Source organism: Somniosus microcephalus, chromosome 7 (genome assembly GCF_052327205.1).
Source record: "Somniosus microcephalus isolate GS21.2 chromosome 7, FLI_Smic_1.0, whole genome shotgun sequence".
Taxonomy (NCBI): Eukaryota; Metazoa; Chordata; class Chondrichthyes; order Squaliformes; family Somniosidae; genus Somniosus; species Somniosus microcephalus.
In genome coordinates this window covers 252,947,028-252,970,800 of record NC_140993.1, presented here as the reverse complement: position 1 = coordinate 252,970,800, position 23,773 = coordinate 252,947,028, and the positions used below count along the sequence as shown (strand labels likewise).

Sequence of the window (23,773 nt, the reverse complement as noted above, 5' to 3'; positions counted from 1 at the left end):
ACCAGATGGCAACACTACTCTAACTCGCGAGGGCCCCACCGATGTGTGCGTTGCTGTGCTGGTACTGGGTGTGCTGAGTCCTGGTGACGCTGCTCCCTCAGAGGCTGCAGGTTCCTCTGAGGAGTTGTCTGGCTCTTCGTCCTGGATCGTGGGAAGGGGGGCACTCGATGGTCCTGTGGGAGAGTAAAGGCATGATTTAGACATCTGATATTGATGTAGCACACACATCCTTTTGTGTAGATGATACAACACGATTCTCTATGAACATCATATGCCGTTGCAGTCAATCACTAAACGTCAATGAGAGGGATGAAACTCTATTATGTCACCAGCTTTCTCCAGTGTGCCCGTCTCTCCATCGCCCACTTCCAGATCCTCGCCACCTCCAACAATTTTGTGTGCAGCCTCCTCAGCACTAGTCAAGATTGCTGGGGTTGGTGTACCTCCTCCAATCAGTGCTCTCTCCCTCCTATTGTGGGCTATCTTTTCCTGCAAGGAGGGACACAAGCGAAGTTTCAACCACAAGTGATGGAGTGAGTGTGAAGAATCCCAACCATAGAAGCTTTGAGGGAGACGAAGATGGGGTGAGGTGCCAAGAGGAAGCTAGCTCCCTGTGCGTTGTTAGTTGTTGTCACTGCATGACAGTGAGAGCGAGTCTAAGGGGTACATAGGCAGGTTGCTCAAGTGATTCAGTGCAGAGACAGTGATGGATAGGTAAGGATGCAAGGGAAGTAAGGGTAAGGTGGGATGTGGAGGAGCAGGCTTACAACACAGAGTGCTGGTGATGAGAAGAGAAGGGAAGCAGCTTGAAGGTAAGTGTGATGGGATACTCACTTTTGATGTTCGCCCAAGATCATTAAACCGTTTCCTGCACTGGATCCATGAGCGTGAACAAATGGACCTTGCACTGACCTCCTCAGCAATGTGCAGCCAGGCTGCCTTGGTCTGCTGAGGAGGCTTCCTCCGGCCATCAGGAGGGAAGAGAATCTCCCTGCGCCCTCTGACAGCATCCACAAGAGCATGGAGGGAGTCATCATTAAATCGAGGAGCTGCCTTGCCTCTGGAAGAACTCATTGTTGTTGTAGCAAAACCACAGACTATCAGAATGCAGAAGAGAAAGGCTTAGGCTGAATGAGAGCTTTAAAACCAGCTGCTATGATGACGTTTAAGGAAAGGCTTTGCCTGTCTCTGGGTGAAAAAATAGTGCAATGATTACACACACCTGTTGTAGTTTTTGTTTTGGGTTCTATTCACTTTGGAAAGTGTATTGAGCTGAAGGGTGGTGTGCGGGGGAAAGAGTCATCCTTCATTTAAGATAAAAAAACAAAATACTGCGGATGCTGGAAATCTGAAATAAAAAAACAGAAAATGCTGGAAATACTCAGCAGGCCAGGCAGCATCTGTGGAGAGAGAAACAGAGTTAATGGGCTCGATTTTTCAGTTCGAGGCAGCTTGGAAGCGGGACAGCTGCCTTCCGGGTTCCAGTCCCGCCCCCAACGACATCAGACGCATAAACGTGATTTTGCGTCAATTAGCCTTGTTAAGCCCACCCTGCGGGCCTGCTGGCTAGTTAAGAAAAAGCCGGTGTCAGATGACATCAGTTGATGACGCGTCATCTGCCTGTTTTCTTAAAGGGGCCACGCACATTTTTTTTTGACAGCTGATTTCCCAGGTGAGCCCTTGCACCCAGTGACTCCCTCCTTAGGCTAGAACAGATGGCAGCTGCAGGTGAGGTTACAGAAGTGATCTGTCACTGGTGAGAGAGGTTTTCCAAATGAGGTGGGACTACACAAACACTTCAAACTTTATTACCTACAGAAAAGTCTAAATGCATTAAAAATAATTTCCCAACATTATCTTACCTCTGAAACTCACCAGTGTACCGTTGGATCCTTCACACCACTTCTGCAGCTGTCATCAATGCAGAAACATTACAGTAGACCCACAGCACACCACTTACCTGGCGTGGTGTCCGGACGTCAGGAAGCCCACAGTAGACCTGTCAAAATTGCAAAAAGCCACTTAACTGCCTGTTAACAAGCAGTTAAGTGGCTATAATCCATGCACAAATCAGGGACCCGACACTTGGGAAGATTGACCCGCTGTCAATCTTTGCGATTTTGCCGGATGTCCTGCCTCCAAACCCACCTCCTGAGCGCTGGCAAAATTCCGGCCAATGTTTCAGGTCAATGACCTTCCTTCATTTAAGGTTAGTTTCACAAAACACCAGTTGAATGTTGAATCCAACTAATTATCTCACATGTGTTGTTACACCTATTCTGCTAAAGTTACAGTCAACAAGCAGGAGAACTCCCACGGAAATTCAACTCCCTGGGACTTTAATGCCCTTTTTTTGCTTGCTTAAAACAAAATTGCAAAGTACAAGTGTGCAGTTTAATTTTATTTTTTGTGCTATCACAAACAAAGCCCTTCTTGATACAGTATAAGAAAAACACACACAAGAATATTGAAAACACTATGGGGTAGATTTTCTGAGTACTTGACTGTGGCCAGGTATCTGGCCCATCACGGCCGAGAATGTGGAAATTGACCCTTGAACGTGCCCACAGTTGTTCCTTGTTCAAAATGTTAGTGACATGAATCGGTCATTCATGAAAGAAAGACTTATGAAATAATACTGAGTGGCCTATGGGTGGCGCTGTCCAGGGAGAGTATAAATACTCGGGCACAGGCCCAGCTTGCGCAGGACATTCTTAACAGGAACTAGTGAAGGACACAACTAGACCTCCATGTTGTAAAGCAGTTGATTAAAGCTTAGTAGTTTTCTTACGTCAGTTAGTACCAACAGTTTTGTGGCAGATTGATATTCCTCATTTTGTTTTTACTTACAGGTCATTCATCATAATCTGCTTGAGTTTAATACCAAAGATAAATGTCAGAGTCCTGTTGAAAAAAACAGATTTCCACTGGTGCCACCGTATCTGGAGGACCAGGATCAATACCGATTCTCCGTAGTGTGAGTACTGCTTTAAGACTTGCCATTCTTAAAAATAGTCTGAATTTCACAATACGCGCTTCTTCTCTCAAGGAATTCTTTCATTACTTTTACTTAAGTTATCCCTTTGGCAGGTACAACCATGTTTAATAGGTTCCCTTTTTATCTGTTGGGAAGCTCAAAGCCAGGGGATTAGGGTGCCTGATCTTTGACTGACTTTTCTGTCATTGAGAGATCAGTGTTAAAAAAAAATCATGTTAATTAGATTAGCTGAATACGAGAGCGAAGAAGTTAAAGTGCCATCATCAAAAAAAAGCAAATCCTACCTTTAAATACCGATAGTGTGAGAAAAGCGCATACCTTCTTGGCTTAACAATGTACAAACCAGGGTGAAGCTCAAAAAAAAATTATACGGGACTTAGATTTAACTTGTTATTTCTGGGTTTCATTTCAGACATGACCATTTAATACCCCTCCTTGAATTTAATAGTTTTTGTACATTGAAGTCTATGTTATATAGTTTGGAACTGAAAAATCTTAAAGACTTCCAATAGCTGATAATCATGATACTTTTATATGTAGCATTGCAGTAGAAGTAAAGGTACATGTTAAACTCAGTAAAGGCCTCCTTTTTGTAATGTACAACATTGAAGCAACTGCAGACAGCTCTTACTTGCAGTTGCCAAGTTCAAAACCTTAAGAAGTCTTTGGGGGTTGGTCTTAACAAGGTGAAATTGTCGTCAATGGGATGGTAACAGCCTCAAAATAGCGTCAGTAGACTTACGGCCCCCTTAATGACGACACTCCCCCCGCTGCGGGGGGGGGCGTTGCTGAAGTTCCTGCCTGTTTCAGACGGTAGGCCCCAGTTGCCATTTTAGGACAGAACTGGTCGGAGCGTGCCCCGTGCAATCTCCGACCAGTTTCACTGGTGATGGAGCCAAAGAGGCCCTCCAAAGATAGGTTTTTAAATTATTTTGTGGGGCCAGAAGGAGCAGGAGTGCTCCTCCAGGTCCCAGAATAACAATTTGGGTCGCTGACACTCTGGACTTTCCCTGCCTGCTGCCCCCAATCGCGATTACGACACCCCCTGCCCCCCCGACTTACCATGGCTGTGCTGCCTCTGGGCCTCCAGAATCGAGCAAGCTGCATCGGGACGCTCATTTAAATGAGGTCTGGGACTCAAAATGGGTACGGCCTCTTTGCCGTTTCCCCCCTGCCCCCTACCCCCGAACATTAAAATTGGCCCCAAGTTGTCTTAAAGCACTCCACAGCACATAGCTTTCTATCTGTAGTCTATTCCTATGCGTTGTACCAAGGGGGTGAAATGCCTCTACACATTAAAACTCATGCGTGTGCTAAGTTTGCATTGAGGTGCAGTCATTTTGTGTATCTGCTTCAACAAGAGTGAGCGCAAATCTTTACTCAAGCTGCTAAAATTGCTCCTGGGACTCAACTCAGTTCTGTTCAAAGTACTGCACTGCACTCGCGACATAGAATTCCTAATGGGAATACCTGTATTTTGATGCTATGAAGAGGAGGAAGATGAAGAAGACATGGAATATTCTATGTTGGAGGCTTTTAAAGCTGAAGATATCTCTTCCCTACATGAAAACACTCACTCATCAGTGCCTACCGACCAAGAAGGTTTTAATTACGCAGCCCCAAAGCATGAGGAGAGTGCACAACGAAAGGAAGTGAAACAGGAGAGCTACCTTCCAGAGCACAACTGATTGCCCAGAACTTCCAAGAACTAAAGGTTAACTCTCCAAATAAAGTCACTTCATACTTGCTACCCCTCCCCTCACTCCTTCACAAAGTCCCTCACTTACCAAGACTTCTGATAAAATCCAATGCAAGACAGAAGCCTACATTGCCCCTGCTGTCATCCAACTCCCGAAAGTTGAAAGCATACACAGAAATGAACTCTGAACTCTACGTGAACAACAGCATTTACCAGGAAGTGCCAACATAATCCATTGTCCCTTTCTACAGTTGCTTCTGAACACTGTGACTACCCTTTGTGGCAGCTTACTTAATCTATTACCGCTGTGAAGTGCCCCCTGAGTAAGTTGAGGTTGAGCGATGGGTGGCTGGCATCACCTCCCTGGAGCCTTGGAGACGTGAGGTGACTCTTGTCTCAGGGTAGATTCTGAACCAGTTGCCAGCAGCCTTGCACTTGCCGTAACAAGGCATGCTGGGCCCAAGTCTGAAGCTCCCTCATGGTGAAGGTGTTGGAAGGCATCATTAAGGCAGAAGGTTCATTGCCATTCTCCAGAGAGACAGAGGCACCTGTGCTCACTTCTTGATGGCCACTGCTGCTGAGCACAGGTTCAAAGGTGCTACTGGTCAGTGTCACCATAGACTGAATAGTCCCAAACAGATCTTGAAAGCTTTGTACAAGTGTGGCATTTTGGCTCACCCTCAAAAAGAGAAGAAAGCCTTGCATTTATATAGTGCCTTTCATGACCACCGGACGTCCCAAAACATTTTACAGCCAACAAAGTACTTTTTGAAGTGTAGTCACTGTTGTAATGTAGGAAACGCAGCAGCCAATTTGCGCACAGCAAGCTCCCACAAACAACAATGTGATAATATACAGGGATGTGATGCCAGCCACCCATCGCTCAACTACAACTTACTCAGGGGGCACTTCACAGTAGTAATAGATTAAGTAAGCTGGCACAAAGGGTAGTCACAGTGTTAAATACAAGGCATATATTGAAGCCTTAGGGCTAAAAATTCATTATAGTCCAGGTATGGGCAGTATCTTTAGAAAAGTTTGAGAATCAGTGCCAGGCGCTAATGCTTTAGACCACATGCAAAATTCACTCTCTACTCAAAGAAATGATTGGGGCACTAAATCAAGTCTTAAAGGCCTAGCTCAGTGGCGTTACACTGAAAGGGTGGACCAATATCGGGTACAGTCTAATCGCAACTCATCATTGCCACAGGCTTTTCCCAGTAAAGGGGAGGTTCACTGATACTGCAGCGCCTCATTCTCAGCGTTGCTGGCTGTGCAGCTGCCTCAGCAAGGAGAAACACAACAAGGAGAAGGAGCCAGAGGACTGAAGCAGGTGTGCTCATGGCAGATCCACCTCAGTCGGGTGGTCAGGGTGATTGAATGCTTCAACAAATGCTACATCCCACCATCTGTACCGCAAGCTTCACACACTGCCCAAAGCACCAGACCCCCAGCACTCACCCACCAACAATCTCTACCTACCAACACCCACACCCACATCTCACACCTTGCACACAATGACAGCTATTCAACTATGGCAGGCACAAAGGTTATTAGTTATTAGAATGAATGTGATATGAGTGATATGTTTATGCATAAATTTATTAATGGAGTTTGCAATATTTTGTGGTCTCTCTCATTTCACCTTTGTGCCTAGGAGGACACTGTGATATGACATAACACAGGGATGGTATGATGGGCATGTGGTGAGCAAAAGGGATCTGGGGTTTAAGTTATCCTGGTGTGAGGCTGGAGGTCTATTTGGAGGAGGTGGCAGAGTTCTGTGACCACCACCTTGGTGATGCAGAGCCATTTAATACACTGCTCCTCGCTTAATTGGAGGTAGGAGAAGTGCTTTAGGAATAGTCTCGGAGGGTAAGCCCTCCTGGTGATTGCCCTGATGTCCCTCCTCATCCCTCTGTGCACATGTTCCTGTATTTCTCGCTGCCTACACTCCCTCCACCGTAGGTGCTGGAGGACGAGGTGGTGCCAGTACAGCCCCCAATTAATGTTGCCATGTGCAGCAGTTTGAATCTTTGAGCAATAAATGTGGCTACTTTGCACTTGCCAGAAGACTGCTGATACAAAAGAAGCTTGAAATTATTCATACAAACTGTTCCACTGGGTGAAACTGACAAGGAACCACTGAAACTAACCTGCCCTGACAGCTGTGAGTAATTAATGCTGATACCTTTATATAACGTCGCTGGAGCCGGCTTCCTGCAGCTGCACGCCAGCTCACCCTGTCGCTGTCTTGTCGAGGCACTAAGGTAAGTGGCTACAATAAATTTTCCAGATCGGGCATCCAGTGAGCGTTGCACACTCACTGACATCATGATCTGCCTGGCGTTGAAGTCCCTGGCGGTACCTTGTACCGGTGGCGCAATGGGGGGCGGGCCCGATTTGCCATGCGGTGCTGGATTCGCCTCGCCCCAGTGCTACTGCATCAGCTCTCCATTACCACCATCTGCAGGCGCTAATGGGAGGCGCTAAGCCACCGAATTTTTCTTCCTTATAGTTGCTACTCTGTCCTTAGAAGCTCTTCCTGGCATCTTGATGCTACAGAACTCTCCCGGGCGATCAGAATCTCCAGGGTGTTCTGCAGTTTGTGAGAAACTTCCTGCAATGTGCAGATGCGTGTAATGGACTCCTCCCGCTTATCAACTCCAACATATGTGTGGAAACCATCTCCACTTCCTCCACACGAGATCGATGCTGCCTAATCATTGTTCTTTCAAGACGGGGCCCCCATGATCTATGTCTCGAGGCTTCTCAGCACCCTCTCTCTTCCATTCCCAGGTTCTCATTCTCACTAGTGCACAGTGACTCACCTGGCGACAACCTGCCAGATGAACTAATTCCTCACAAGTGCTGGTGCCTGCGCAGGTAAGCTGGACAGAGGTTGGTGAGGACGTGGCAGCATCTGTAGATCTGGAAGTGCCCATTGGAGTGAGTGACCTTTGATATACCACAGACGCCAGCAGTGCCTCATGTGAGTCGTGGGGGCGGCCATCTTTGATCAAGGCCACAGACGCCAGCAGTGCCTCATGTGAGTCGTGGGGGCGGCCATCTTCTCCGCCATTTTGTCCAACTTCGACCTCGTGGGGATCCGCGTCATGGGCGCCGCCATTTTGTTCACCGCACTCGGCCGCCATTTTGTCTCCAGACCCAACCACCGCCTCACCTGCCGACTACAGCAGCTCACTCAGCCATACACTGGCCTCCGTCATGCTTGACCAAGCTCTCCCGCATCATCTGTCCAGGTCCATGATGGACATCGAAGTAAACGGCCACGCCACGACCTGCCTGTTCGACAGCGGGAGCACGGAGAGTTTTATTCACCCAGACATGGTGCGCTGCTACTCCCTCACTGTCCGGCCAACGCGCCATCGGATCTTGATGGCGTCGAAGTCCCATTCAACAGACGTCAGCGGCTACTGTGTGGTGACCCTGTCGGTTAGGGGCACGGAATATAAAAACTTTAAACTTCTCGTCCTGCCCCAGCTCTGCGCTGCCATCCTACTAGGGCTGGATTTCCAATGCCACCTTCGAAGTGTCACTTTGGCATACGGTGGACCCCTCCCCCCACTCACAGTCTACAACCAGCAGTTTTTAAACCGCCCACCGCGTACCACCTGCGGCCTTTCCACTCTCAAAGTCCCGCCCCCCTCCTTGTTCGCTAACCTCACCCGCGACTGTAAACCCGTCGCTACCAAGAGCAGGCGGTACAGCGCCGGGGACAGAGCTTTTATTAGCTCTGAGGTGCAGCGACTCCTGAAGGAGGGCATCATCGAGGGGAGCACCAGCCCCTGGCGTGCCCAGGTCGTAGTCGTTAAGACCGGCAATAAACACCGCCTGGTCATCGACTACAGCCAAACCATAAACCGGTACACCCGGCTGGACGCATACCCCCTTCCCCGCATATCTGATATGGTCAACCAGATTGCACAGTACCGGGTATTCTCCACCATCGACCACAGTCTCCTTGCGAGACCTCGCACCCTCGGGCACCCCTGAGATACTACCGTTATCCCCCACCACTCCCCCAAATCCAGCTCCTGTAGGCGGCATGCCGGAACCCCAGGAGCCTTCGTCAACCACGCAGACACCAGCATTAACATCGGATACTGCACCACCGCCGCCGCTGCTGCGCCGATCAGAAAGGCTTACGAGGCCTCCTGATAGACTGACATACACGAACTGGTGGTACACTTCACCCCGCCGGACTCAATTTTAAACAAGGGGTGAATGTGGTAAACCACTGTTATCGTTCCGGCATGCCGCCTACAGGAGCTGGATTTGGGGGAGTGGTGGGGGATAACGGTAGTATCTCGGGTGCCCGAGGGTGCGAGGTCTCGCAAGGAGACTGTGTCCTCCCGCCCGTCTTGGTATGCCACATAGGCATACTGGGGGTTGGCGTGCAGGAGGTTCACCCGCTCGACCAGGGGGTCCGTTTTATGGGTCCTCACGTGCTTCCGCAGCAGGACGGGCCCCGGAGAAGTCAGCCATGTTGGTAGCGAGGTTCCCGTAGTCGACTTCCTGGGGAAAACAAACATTTGCTCATGAGGGGTGGCGTTAATGGCGGTACAAAGCAGTGACCGGATGGAATGGAGCGCTGCTGGGAGGACTTCCTGCCAGCGAGAAGTTGGGAGGCCCTTAGACTTTAGGGCTAAGAGGACGGCCTTCCAAACTGTCGCGTTCTCTCTTTCCACCTGGCCGTTCCCCCGGGGGTTGTAGCTGGTGGTCCTGCTCGCAGCAATACCTCTCGCGAGCAGGAACTGGCGAAGTTCCTCGCTCATGAAGGATGAGCCCCGGTCGCGATGTATATAGTTCGGGAACCCGAACAAGGCGAAGAGGTCGTTCAGGCATTTGATGACCGTGGTACTGGTCATGTCTGGGCAGAGGATGGCAAAGGGGAAATGGGAGTACTCGTCAATAATGTTGAGGAAGTACACATTACGGTCAGAGGACGGGAGGGGCCCCTTAAAATCGATGCTCAAGCGCTCGAAGGGGCGGGTGGCCTTGATCAGGCTTGCTCTGTCCGGCCTATAGAAATGCGGTTTGCATTCGGCACAGGCTTGGCAGTTCCTGGTCATGGTCCTGACCTCCTCGATGGAGTAGGGCAGGTTGCGGGCCTTAATGAAGTGGTAAAGTCTAGTGACCCCGGGGTGGCAGAGGTCGTTGTGGAGGGTCCGCAGTCTATCAACTTGCGCGTTGGCGCATGTACCTCGTGATAGAGCATCTGGGGGCTCGTTGAGTTTACCAGGCCGGTACAAGATATCGTAATCGTAGGTGGAGAGCTCAATTCTCCACCTCAAGATCTTGTCGTTCTTGATTTTGCCCCTCAGCTTGTTATTAAACATAAAAGCAACCGAACGCTGGTTGGTGAGGAGGGTAAATCGTTTGCCTGCCAGGTAATGCCTCCAGCGTCGTACCGCTTCCACAATCGCCTGGGCCTCCTTCTCGACAGAAGAGTGTCGGATCTCAGGGCCCTGAAGGGTCCTTGAGAAGAAGGCCACAGGTCTCCCCGCCTGGTTAAGGGTTGCAGCTAGGGCGAAGTCGGATGCATCGCTCTCCACTTGGAAAGGGATGGACTCATCCACTGCGTGCATTGTGGCCTTCGCAATGTCTCCTTTTATGAGGGAGAAGGCTGCGCATGCTTCTGCTGTCAGGGGGAAGGAGGTGGACTTCATGAGGGGTCTGGCTTTGTCCGCATAATTGGGCACCCATTGGGCATAGTAAGCGAAGAGCCCCAGGGTTCTCTTCAGTGCCTTTTGACAGTGGGGAAGGGGAAGCTCCATGAGGGGGCGCATTCTTTCGGGGTCGGGGCCGATGACTCCGTTCTCTACTACGCAGCCGAGGATGGCAAGGCGCGAGGTGTTAAACATACATTTCTCCTTATTGTAAGTGAGATTCAGCCGTTGGGCCGTACGGAGGAATTTCTCCAGATTAACATCATGGTCCTGCTGGTCGTGGCCGCAGATGGTGACGTTATCTAGATAAGGAAACGTGGCCTTGATCAAAGATGGCCGCCCCCACGACTCACATGAGGCACTGCTGGCATCTGTGGCCTTGATCAAAGATGGCTGCCCCCACGACTCACATGAGGCACTGCTGGCGTCTGTGGCCTTGATCAAAGATGGTCGCCCCCACGACTCTCATGAGGCACTGCTGGCGTCTGTGGCTTTCCCCCTGCAGGCGTTTGCAAAGTGGCCTTTTTTTTTGCATCCGGAGCAGGTCGCGTTCCTTGCAGGGCAGCGCGCCCTTTGATGTCTCGCCTGGCCACAGAAATAGCAGCTGGCGGCCCAATCGCAGGGCTCCGCTGCCGCAGCAGGTCCCAATCGATTCCGGGACACCGACGCCGTAGTAGGTCCCAGGGGCGGCGGTGCGAGGGGTATTGCGGCCGGAGTCGGGCCCGAGTCCCAGGGCCGCGCAGCACTGTACCCGGAGTACGTCTCGAGGTCCCGATGGGCCACTTCCAGGGAGCGAGCGAGGGCTGCAGCTGCTTTCAAGCCGAGGTCCTTTGATTCGAGCAGTCTTTGCCGTGAGTAGTCGGACCGAAGGCCTTTCACGAAGGCATCACGGATATTTCCTTCAGCATGTTGTGCAGCCGATACAGCTTTAAAGTCACAGTCCCTGCTGAGTGTTTGTAGCGCCCGTAAAAATTCATCTACAGACTCTCCTGGCTGTTGCGAGCGGGATCTTAGGAGATGTCTGGCATACGTTGAATTTACTGGGCTCCGGTACTGCTCTTTTAGCAGGTCGAGGGCCTCCTCGTATGTAGCAAGGTCCCGGATGAGTGCAAATACTTTAGGGCTCACCTGGGCGGTCAGAACTCTTCGTTTGTCGGCTTCCGATGGCACGCCGGAGGCTACCAGGTAGGATTCAAAGCAGCTCAGCCAGTGATCGAAGTCGAGGGCTGAATTCGCTGCCTGTGGATTTAGATCCAGGTACGGCGGTCGGAGGGCTCGCAGCCAAGTCGGCTGCTGGGGCTGTTGTAGCTGGCCGTTTAGCTGGTTGTTTGGCTGCTCCAGTCCAGTCATTTCAAAATTTAGCCAATAAAATTGATATACCTATCAATTCATTCCATGAAAAGCGACGAGTTAAGAGAGTAACTATAGGTTTTTATTGGCTAAATAACAGAGCCCACCTTCGTGGGTGATCGGTTCCAACAAGGAAGAATACTAGCCAAGCGGTCACCTTTATACCTGGGCAAGCAGGCGGAGCCATGGGCGGAGTCAGCTGAGGTATGCCTAGGTATAACAGCGTGCGTGGCAAGAGGTAACCTTGTGTAGTGATAACAACAGTGTAAACAGTGATAACAACAGTGTAACAATAGTGAACGGTTGTGAACGATAACAGTGGTTTACCACAACCTCTTCCTCCGAGGTACCCCCCCCAACCACCCCTCCTATGGTGTGAAAGACAGGGAACGTTTGTTGAGCAGGGCAGACAGTGGCATTTACCTTTAGTGGGCGAAGGCATTGCAAACTTTGAGAAAGCACGTGAAGCTGAAACCGCATATGATGACCATTGCTCATCCTTTACCAACCTTCTCTTGCCAGCTTGTCTCCAACCTCTCCCGCTGCTACTGGTGCTCCTGCACATCTGCCTATTCAGTCTAATGCTTTGTGCGGAATGAGGATTTTGAGTGATGGCGGTCCCCTGCCATTTATCTTTCTGTGCTGCTGGTTGTATTCCATTTTTTCCTTTGGAGGGAGGGAAGACAATATGGTTCATGACATTGCTATGCAACCCCACACCCCTCAGCCATGAGCCTACATTGAAGTACATGCTCGAGGCAGGAATCTCAATTCAACAGACATTTAGCATACTAAAGCAACCATTCCGGTGTTTGAACTGCACCAACGATGCTCTAATATGGCCCAGAGAGAATCAGCAGTTGTGTGCTGCAGGCTGCATGATATAGCCGCAGAAAGAGACGTAATCCTGTTTCTGAATTAGAAGCAGCAACAATCCATGACTCGGGAGCAGATGAGAGCTGCTAGCAGAAGCAAAGTGGCCACTGCAGGAAGCAGCACAGGTTTGGCAGTCTCTTGAGTTATTCCCTTGAGCCCTGCTTTTATGTAGAATTGGATGTTATTTTCTCATTCCCTTCTTGTGCACGATTTCTTCTTCTTTCTTCTTCTGTGGTGGGTGTGGTAGTGGCAGAGCAACCCAAGGGTTGAGAGTTCAAATCCCACCAGGGCAACTTGTGAAATTGAATTGAACAAATCTGGTCATTTGTGGGCCAAATAACTGTGAAAGCGGCTGTTTTGTTATAGAGACCAACTGTTATCACTAACATCCTTCAGGGAAGGGAACCTGTCACCCCTACACGTGACTACAGTCTGCGCTCTGCCCAGTTGCAAGTCGTTCAGTTGCATGAACAGTCGCTCAAGTTGAAGGCCCGCCACCACCTTCCCTGGAGTTTCAGGAAGAAACCTGTCTAACAACCTGTCTAAAAGCTGTCTAACAACCAACTAGTTCCTGTCTTTTTTGGGGAGAAGTTAAACAAAGTCTCTTTGGGGTCAAGGTGGCTTCAAGATGCCGTGCTCATTTGAGGGAAGATTACCTGGCCAATAATGAGGTTAATGAAAAGTTGTGGGGTATGCGGTGGGTGGGACATGCGTGCGGGTGGGACATGCGTGCGGGTGGGATATGCATGTGAGCAGCACGTGCGGTGATTGCACCATCAGTTAGTTGGGGGTTGCACCTACGTATCATGGTATTACATTATTTCCATATACAGGGTGAATTTGTGAGCATCTGCTCCTGATGTGGAGTGTGTGTAGTCCTGCCTCCGACCTGTGCTCCTGTCTAGCAAGGTTCCATGTCGGGTGAAGTCTTGCTAAATTACCCCTACAAAATTCCAATTTTTACATGGTAGGGTTTTATTTCTGTTTTACGGGCTCGACTACTCCAACTTTCTCCTTGTTGGTCTCCCGAGTTTCACCCCATGTAAACTGCAACTCACCCAAAACGCCACCACTTGCATTTAATTCCTCAATAAGGACCAATCGCCTATCTCTCATCCCTACCTTTGCAACCTTCTACAGCCTCACGTACCACTGCATTTCCAGCTGCGATCTCCTCTTGATCCTCCCTCTGCTCCAGCTTATCCTGAGCAGTGACTGGCAGTGTCGTTAGTAATTGCCCGTGTCCCAGTGCCAATCTGCTTTACGTATAGCAATAATTACACAAGAGGATCTAGAAATTTGATCTAAATCGCTACACGTTTATCAAGAAATAACCTGAAACTATATATTCTGTGTCCTATACTTGTTTACCTTAGTGGTAATTCTCTCGCCTCTGAGTCAGGAGGTTGTGGATTCAAGTTCCACTCCAGAGACTTGAACATAAAATCTAGGCTGACACTCCAGTGCAGTATTGAGGGAGTGCTGCATTGTCGAAGGTGCCGTCTTTCGGATGAGACGTTAAACCGAGGCCCCATCTGCCCTCTCGGGTGGGCGTAAAGGATCCCATGGCACTATTTCAAAGAAGAGCAGGGGACTTCTCCTGTGTGTCCTGGCCAATATTTCTCTCCCAACTAACACCTAAAAACAGATTATCTGGTCATTAGCTCATTGCTGTTTAGTGCGACCTTGCTGTGCGCAAATTGCTTGCTGCGTTTCCTACATTACAGCAGTTACTACACTCCAAAACTACTTCATTGGCTGTAAAGTGCTTTGGGGCATCCTGAGGTCATGAACGGCGCTATAGAAATGCAAGTCTTTCTTTCCCTCTTTTTCTTTCTCTTTTTGCCTTTCCCTTTCTCACCGTTTTTCATGGTTCTCCGCTGTCTCGGCTGCAGGAATTCAGACATTTACAATGCAAACTGAGTTTCTTGGGCACAGCAGCAAGCAGTGTACGAAAGTCCTGTACACCACAAGAATCAGGATTGGTTACATTTATATCTTTTCATGCCGTACCTTGTGTCTTGCCATAGATTTGTACTCCCCTCAAACAGGTTCCCTGGATTAATGAGACTGCGGTTTCCTTCAGGCAACTGTGTTTGTTCATAACATTTAAGTGCTATTTACACACCAATTTGAAAAATTACTATGCTGTGAGGGCAACTTGACTAATATCATACTCTCCCAAATTCTTACCTCTTGTTGCATTGAAATCTTAGTACAACAGTTTGAACAATCGGTTAGAGGCTCTGAGCATGCATAGATGAGTACAGCATTTGCAGATATTAATGCACACTTTTGTTATCCTAAAGATTTTGCATCATTGTAAAATCTCACTCGTACAACTCAAAACTGATTCCGTGAAGTCACAGAAATACATTAAAATCACAATATGGATGCCCGCAAAGAGGATCGAATGCACCATGATTAAAAAGCTATTAGCATTCTTTTGAAATCCAAGCACGTTAAATTAACAGGGGTTTAATAATATGAAATATTTAGAATGAATCTCAGGTCAGCTTTAATCTCAGTGCCCGGTTAGACGGTCATTGCTTGTTAATTGTACGCAGAAACAGTGGGGGCAAAAAGGGGAGGAAAGTGGTCTCAGGCCCTGGGAGTGACTTTTACACAGCTGTAAGCTCTAAATCTTACTCTGTACTGTAGGCGCCCGCATTCTTCAAGGAAATAAAGCCTGTCAGTTTGAACATTTTCCTGTTCTTATACCAGTAACAGGGCCTTGGAAGGAGTTTGTGGCAGCACAGTGATCATTAGAGATTTTGGCTAGCTGAACAGAGTCATATTGTTAGAAACATGTGGTTCCCACACCCAATAACTAGGAGTCTGTTGTCCAGTTATAAAGAAAGCACAGATGCATGAGGCAGAGGACCCAAAGTGCACAACCCATCTTCCATGTCCTCCTGAAAGAGGTGTGTATTTCAGATATAAAGAATAATCCAGTCATTGAAGTTCTAGCCTTGACTGAATCCCATGGAATCATAGCATGATGAGAATTTTTTTTTAGTCAGACCTGATTATGCTCGCTATAAAGCGGCAATGTTTCTCTGTCACCGTATGTCTGTAAGTTTTGAAGAACCATCATGTTGAGCAAAGTATTGGCTTAAAAACAAGTGCAGGTAATGCTTTAGTTCTTACCTTACAGATTGGCCCCCAAAATCCTGCCGCAGGTTTTGTGGTAGTCCGCCAGAATGGCCCCAAGTTTATCCAGGACCCGGATTCACCGGGGCCAGGCATTAAGCTACATTTTCCCGGATCACTTTGTGCCTCTGCCCAGTCCTACAAGACCATTGATGTAAGATGAATGGGGCCAGGTGACAGAGACTCCCTAAATTAGAACTTCCTGCTCCTTTGCCCTCAATCCGTACCCAGCCCTACAAATGTCTGAGATCTCTGCATAGCTCCAACTCTAGTCTCTTGAGCATCCCTCACTTCTTTTGCTCCACCATTTGCAGCCATGTCTTCAGCCATCTCGGCTCTCGGCACTGGATTTCCCTCCCTAAACCTCTCCCGTTTGCCACCCCTCTCATCTCCTTTAAGCTGCTCCTTAAAACCTACCTCTTTGACCAAGCTTTTGGTCACCTGTCCTAATGTAGCGCCAGCCATCGCGCAGTGGTAGCACTCTCGCCTTTGAATCAGAAGGTTGTGGGTTCAAGCCCCACTTCAGAGGCTTGAGCATAAGATCTAGGCTGACACTCCATTGCAGTACTGAGGGAGTGCTGCACTGTCGGAGGTGCCATCTTTCAGATGAGATGTTAAACCGAGGCTCCGTCTTCCTTCTCAGGTGGACATTAACAATCCCACGGTACTATTTCGAAGAAGAGCACGGGAGTGCTCCCCAGTATCCTGGCCAATATTTATCCTTCAACCAACATCACTAAACCAACTAAAACAGATTATCTCATCATTACCTCATTGCAGTTTGTGGGACCTTGCTGTGCACAAATTGGCTGCTGCATTTGCCCACATTACAACAGTGATGACACTTCAAAAGTAATTAATTGGCTGTAAAATGCTTTAATACCTCATGAAAAACACTATATAAATGCAAGTTCTTTCTTTCCTTCTTTGGCTCTCTATCATTTTGGGGATCTGTTAGAGGTTCCCAGCAGACCATGGAGGTCATCAGTACTGGAGGTGCGGGGGAGCAAGAGATGAGCTGATTAGGGTAGAGCAGGAGTTGGAGAAGGGATTGAGGAATGAGAAAGGTTGACAGTTGGGAGAGTTACACCATAGAGTGGACAGTGGATTTTGAGAAGTGCTTGAAGGACTCTTGGGTAGGTTGTTGTCTATGATGATGCATTTCAGTGGCTCACTCTGTCAGGACAGGAGTCCCTGGTTATGCAGTAACACCATCCTTCACAATTCGCATGTTAGACAGAATCCAGCCTTGAAGTTCACATGGCAGACTCTGATGATACAGTATCTGGTCATGGAGTGCTGTGTGAAGTTTTGAAAACTGCAAATAGAAATATTGCATTTCTGGCACTTTCATGATTACTATTACACGAGTTCCACTTTAGCTTCCTTCATCATTAGAGGGATAGTAGTATTGCATTTGCTGTAACTCACAGAAATATACAGTGGATGTGTTGATTTTATGAATGCTGCACAACTAATAGTAACAGACTTATAAAGTTCATAACCAGATGGCATTGCGTCACAATCGCATTGCACTGTGGCCTTTAGCAAATCTATGGAGAGAGGATCCAAAGCAGTGTGCCAGTATTTTCTTTATGTATCCCACATGTAAAAGTGTGAAAAGCACTGACCTCGGTGAGAAATCCTTTGGAAATCTATTCCATTTTAATGGTTTGGGTTTCAAAAATGTTCTAATCGCAAATTGATGTGATCAGATTTTTGTATGTGCCGAATAATACATAATAAACGTCAGGGTCTCCTGCCTATCATTGCGGTGTCAGAAACGTGCTAATGCCACAACGCATCGTGTTGCTAAAACATCTGTGTTGAAGTAGCATTTCATTTACCTGCTGTAAAAATGATCTTAGTGTCTTGTTGGTGTCGCCATGACTGATGGAAAGACAGCATTCGTGAATATTATTTAGGCCTCGATTACAGATATAAGTTGATTTAAATGAGCTCAATCAATGATAAAATATGCAGGAATTATCTGATAATCCACATTGTTTAAAGAGCTGCATTGTTTCTGGGACAATTTGCACCAAGATTAAAATGCAACATGGAGGTTCACATGTTTGATTGCACTTCATGAGCAGATCTAAAATGCACAGCAGTGTGGGGCAGCTGCTTCATAAACGCGTTCTTAAAATGTAATGGTCTTATCTTTTCAGCATCCAAAGACCAGTTTGAGAGACATTGGTTTAAAGGCTGAATCCAGGTGTTCAGTTTGACAAAAGCAGCACTGGAAAGTAAAGCTGTCACTTCAAATACTACTGCTCATCATCGGTTTAAGAGTAATGACTTTCTCGTGCAGTTATGAAACCATCTGTCTGACCCTTAATCCATGAGACTGCTTGCTAGAATTAGAAAGCTTGAGAATTTAGTAAAGCCTGATCAATCTAATTATCCAAACACTATAATGAAAGTCCTCTTCCAGGGCCTTTAACTAGCCTGTGTACAATTTGTTCTGCATTGTTTGCCTGTTGATGCAAGGAAAAAGCTACGGATCCTCTCTGATGTCTCCTTCCATGCAGAAAGCAGCAGCGAGCATGTTAATTGTGCATTGCTCATAATTTCGAAAAGGAAAATTACTTCATTTCTATATGTGGATTTTAGGTGCTTTTTACTTGTCTATTACAATAACAAAACAAAAAAATCAGTTCATGGGTAGTAGCTGCATCTTGCTTAATCTCCACTTTGCTGCTTGGCTTGTAGTTGGATTCCATTCCAATTGTAATAATATCAAAACTGAAGCCAGGCCCTTTGGCGCAGGGATTAGTTATTTGTCTGCAGTGTTTGATTAATGTGAGACACGTTATTTTCCAGGCTGTGTATTGCAAATGCATGAATAAATCTTATGTGCAAAGAAAATATAAGAAAATGAGTAAAGTATTGTCAGCATAATTAATTTCCCCCCCCTGTCAAGACAGTCGTACAATGTCTCTTGCACACTGCTTGGTATTCATTACAGCACCCCGGGGCACACAGCTAATCCACACAGGTGTGCGCCATTCGCAGAACTTTATTCATGTTTTTCAAATTTGTTTATTACACCATATTAGAAATAACCAGCCAGTTGCGGCAGGGAATACATTGAGGTGCCGGAAACTCACCAAAATCATAATCCTTGAGTAGTGCACCACGATCCACTTACAGCACAATAATTGTGCAATGTGACCACATGGTACTGTGACAACATCAGCATCATTATCACCAGCTTTAACCTTTGTAAAATCCATTACACATTGAAATCTTTAATTTTGACAACTTAGTAATAACTTTTTGACTTCAATCTCAACTAGTCTGCTGGGTCAGCATTTATGTATTACATAGAATATGCAGTGCAGAAACAGGCCTTTCAGCCTAGCTGGTCCATGGCAGTCTTTTAGCTCCACACGAGTCTCCTCCCATCCTACTTCAACTAACCCTATCAGCATTAACCTCTATTCCGTTCTCCCTCATGTGCTTTTCCTGCTTCCCCTTAAATGCATCTATACTATTCACCTCAACTACTCCCTGCAGTAGCGAGTTCCACATTCTAACCACCCTCTGAGTAAAGAAGCTTCTCCTTATTGGATTTATTAGTGACTATCTTATATTTATCCTTTTGCCTTGCACCATCATCCTTTTGTCTCTTAATCTCTCCTGCCTTCCATCCTATCACCGACCCTCCCTTTTGTTCTTTCCTCCCCTCCCCCCTTTCCCTGCCCCTACACTTGCTTAAAAACCTGTTACATCTCCAACTTTTTCCAGTTCTGATGAAGGGTCATCGACCTGAAACGTTAACTCTGTTTCTCTCTCCACAGATGCTGCCTGACCTGCTGAGTATTTTCAGCATTTTCTGTTTTTATTTCAGATTTCCAGCATCCGCAGTATTTTGCTTTTATATTTATGACCCCTGGTTTTGGATTCCCCCACAAGCAGAAACATTTTCTCTACGTCTGCCATATTCATAATACCCCTTCGTAATTTTAAAGACCTCTATTAGGTCACCCCTCAGCCTTCTCTATTGTCTTATAATATATGCAAAGTACTTTGGATTGGATTTGCTTTAAAATAATTTCTCCGTAAACCGCACATTTATGTATCAGCATGCATTTTATTTGTTTCTGTAACTTTTGCACCTCTGATGTTAGACCTTGTGTTGCACTGGTGATATAACACTGCCATCGTTCATTACCGACAGCCTCCTCACCTGTGTAATTCACTCAGCCAGATTTGCCACTGGCCATATTTTGTCACATGCGGAAACAAGGGGAAACAAATGCCTTGTGCATATTATATAGAATAGCAGCTGGTCAAGGGACGAATTTCAGATGTATGTCGGGTCCCTTGTGGTTTTGGGCTAGCATGTGGACACGTGGTTTCATCATTCGTGGATGCAGTGACCCAAAACCAACCGTGAACCACATACACCACACATCTGTAATTCACACCTGACCATCTGTTATTCTTTGTGTATATGCTTAGCAAGCAGAAACGATCACTAAAATGAATCCTTACGGGGAACGAAGGGAACACATATTGGTTAGCTCAATTAGCAAACTAAAGACATAAACTTTACAAACCACAGACTGAAGTAAAACACATTGCATCGGAAGCTCAAGTAGAACCACTAATTCTAAGATATTCATTAGCACTGCATACGAGGCAACAACAGAAATGCAGATAGTTAGGGATGTGAACATCAAGCTGTTCGAAACCTCAGCTGTTTTAGCCTGGCAGTGACCTGATAAAACAGCACAAGGGCTGAACACACATAAAGTTGAATATTTCAAAGTGATGGTCTGAGAAAAGACCAATGCAACTGAACATAACCAAGGTAGAACAGAAGGGGGAACGACTCCAGCTCCAGTGGTTTGTGACTTAGTGTACTTTTACATGAAAGCTATGCTTTTACTGTTATATTCATATATCTGTATATCGAGGGAACAGAGCTGTGTTACTGTGAAAGGGAAGGGAGCTACCACACTGTCTAACGTTGATCAGTAACTGATACATATAAAATAATCATATCGTTTGTGATCAAGCTCATCCAAAACTCTGCTGCCCATATCCTAACTCGCACCACATCCCGTTCACCCAACACCCCTGTGCTCCCTGACCTACACTGGCTCCCGGTCTGGCAACACCTCGATTTTAGAATTCTCATCCTTGTTTTCAAAACCCTCCATGGCCTCGCCCCTCCCTATATCTGTAACCTCCTCCAGCCCTACAACCCTCCGAGATCCTTGCACTCCTCCCAATTCTCACGTCTTGAGCATCCCCGATTTGAATCGCTCCACCATTGGTGGCCGTGCCTTCAGCTGCCTAGGCCCTAAGTTCTGGAATTCCTTCCCTAAACCTCTCGACCACTCTGCCTCTTTCTCCTCCTTTAAGATGCTCCTTAAAACCTGCCTCTTTGACCAAGCCTATCTTAATATCTCCTTATGTGGCTCGGTGGCAAACTTTGTTGGATAACGCTCCTGTGAAGCGCCTTGGGATGCTTTACTACGTTAAAGGTGCTATATATGTGCAAGTTGTTGTTGTATGTTACCTATATAATAAATTCCATACCTCAGAGATATGTTGACAGGGGAAGCGCAGAGGTTTTGTGTTTTGGTCAGCCAAATGTTGGATCAGCAGAAACCAATCATCGTGCTTAAGAGTCTTTAAACAAAGCTGAGAAATGCACACAAAATAGACTTTTTTGATACCGAGTGCACACATTCTCTACCAAGGAACACATCTAGCCACCATAAGAACATAAGAAATAGGAGCAGGAGTAGGCCGTTCGTCCCTTCGAGCCTGCTCCGCCATTCAATGAGATCATGGCTGATCTTCTGCCTCAACTCCATTCACCAGCCCTATCGCCATATCCCTTGATGCCCTTACTAGTCAGAAGTCTATCGACTTCTGTTTTGAATATACCCAATGACTGAGCCGCCACAGCCCACTGGGGTAGAGAATTCCAAAGATTCACCACCCTCTGTGTGAAGAAATTTCTTCTCATCTCAGTCCTGAGTGGCCTACCTTTTATCTTGAGGCTGTGGCCCCTGGTTCTAGACTCCCCAGCCAAGGGAAACATTCTCCCAGCATCCACCCTATCAAGCCCTGTAATAATTTTGTATGCTTCAATGAGATCCCCTGTCATTCTTCTGAATTCAAGAGAATACAGGCCTAGTTTACTCAATCTCTTATATGACAGTCCCGCCATCCCAGGAATCAATCTCGTGAACCTTCGTTGCACTCCCTCTATGGCAAGTATATCTTTCCTTAGGTAAGGAGACCAAAATTGTACACAGTACTCCAGGTGTGGTCTCACCAAGGCCCTATATAATTGGAGTAAGACTTCTTTACTCCTGTACTAAAATCCTCTTGTAATGAAGGCCAGCATACCATTTGCCTTCCTAATGGCTTGCTGCACCTGCACATTCACTTTCAGTGACTCATGTACAAGGACACCATCAATCTCCCACATCGAGTTAGATTCGTGTGGATAACACGAAATGCGGATTACACGACACCAACCCGCACCTGAATGAAAATTCAGCCCTTTGCCTTTCTCTTTTTTCTACCAAAGTTAGGTGTGGGTTTTCAAATTGTCTGCAGCCTATCAGCATGGAGCATTAGTAAGCTTCCTGTTTTTTGGCCAGCCAGCACTACCCTACTCCTTGAACTTTGACTTGCAGAGTTATCTGGAGCCGAGCGGGAAAAATCCCAGCCCCAGTGACATGCCTATCCCTACAGGTTTTATTCAAGAGCTGGCTGGTCTTGTTTGGCTTGGGGATCAGAGTACTAAGTTTCCCATAAAGAGTCGCTTTGGTTCCAAACTTCCATTGCCTCCTGGAGCCACTTTGACCTCAGAGAAACCTATTTAGACCCCACGAAGATAGTCATTAGTTGATCATTAGACAACTGTCAAGTGTGGATTTCAGCCCTGGCTTGGTAGACAGTAGTTATCAGAAGCTCCTTTGTGAGGAGCATAGCTCACCATAAAATGTGTGAGTTCCTTTCTGCCATCCATCTGACCACAGCAAGGGGTCACACCATAACCTCATTGAATTGTGACTCCTCCGTTTTGAGGTGCAAAGATTCAGCAGCAGTTGCTTGCCTCTTTATTACCCATTCATGGTAGACACTTGAGTCCTGGATATATGAGTACAGGCTTTCATACCTAGCTTCAGGTAATAACTCCCAGAAGGTGCAATCTGAAGCCTCAGCGTTTCCTCATAAGCTGTGCATTAGACATCCACCTTCAGCACGGTGGATAGACCAATGCAGAACGGTTTGTGGCACGCCAGCCCCCTTTATGTTTTGGATGTCCAAGTCCAATGCTTACTCATTAATTTGGGCCCTCATACTTTGACAAAGATACATACCCTTTGTGAGGCAACGTCCTCCAGTGTACTCATTCCTGGGTTAGTGTATGCTGGAGTCCATCATACCTGCACCTCTTTCCCCTTATTGCCACAAATACATCTGTTTTGGATGGATCAAGGGAAGCTGTGTTGACTGTTTTTTCATAGACAAGATTTGGAAAAAACTGTTGCTTTAAATGTTGTGTTTTAAAGCATACTGGCCCAGAAATTCGGGTCGGGGGCTTCCCGCGGGTGCAAGCCGGCAGTTGAGCTGTAGGGCCCCGTGGAATTGCGCTCCGGGGCCTGGCCCAGCTGCCAGCGCGCTGTGCTTGCGTGTCCCAGGGGCGTAGTTAGTGCGATGCGTCCCCAGGGATCCCATGAGCCATGGGCAGCCAATCGGAGGAGGGAAAAGCCCATTCATAAGATTGACAGGTAGCCCTGTCAAAACTTATAAATACTACGGGCCCAAAATAGCAGTAAACCTTCAAATACATTTTTTTAAAAATCACACTTTTTAAATAAACTATAAATTACATTAAATAACTATTTTAAACAAGAATTTAAATTTTTGAAAAAAATAATTTTATATTATAACGGGGCGAAAAATAAACTTACCTTGCTTTAAAGTATTTAAAAATAATAAACCTGTGGAAAAAATGTTTTA

The 23,773-nt window shown here is 46.9% G+C and overlaps 1 protein-coding gene across 1 annotated transcript in view; it reads left to right on the top strand.

Moving 5' to 3' along the window:
• The window catches only part of ofcc1 (orofacial cleft 1 candidate 1), a 398,354-nt gene that overhangs the window by 218,494 nt on the left and 156,087 nt on the right, over positions 1 to 23,773 (top strand). Inside the window, exon 17 of the mRNA XM_085993614.1 lies at positions 2,853 to 2,977. Coding sequence (XP_085849740.1) covers positions 2,853 to 2,977 — 125 coding nt within the window. The remainder of the gene's footprint in view (positions 1 to 2,852; positions 2,978 to 23,773) is intronic.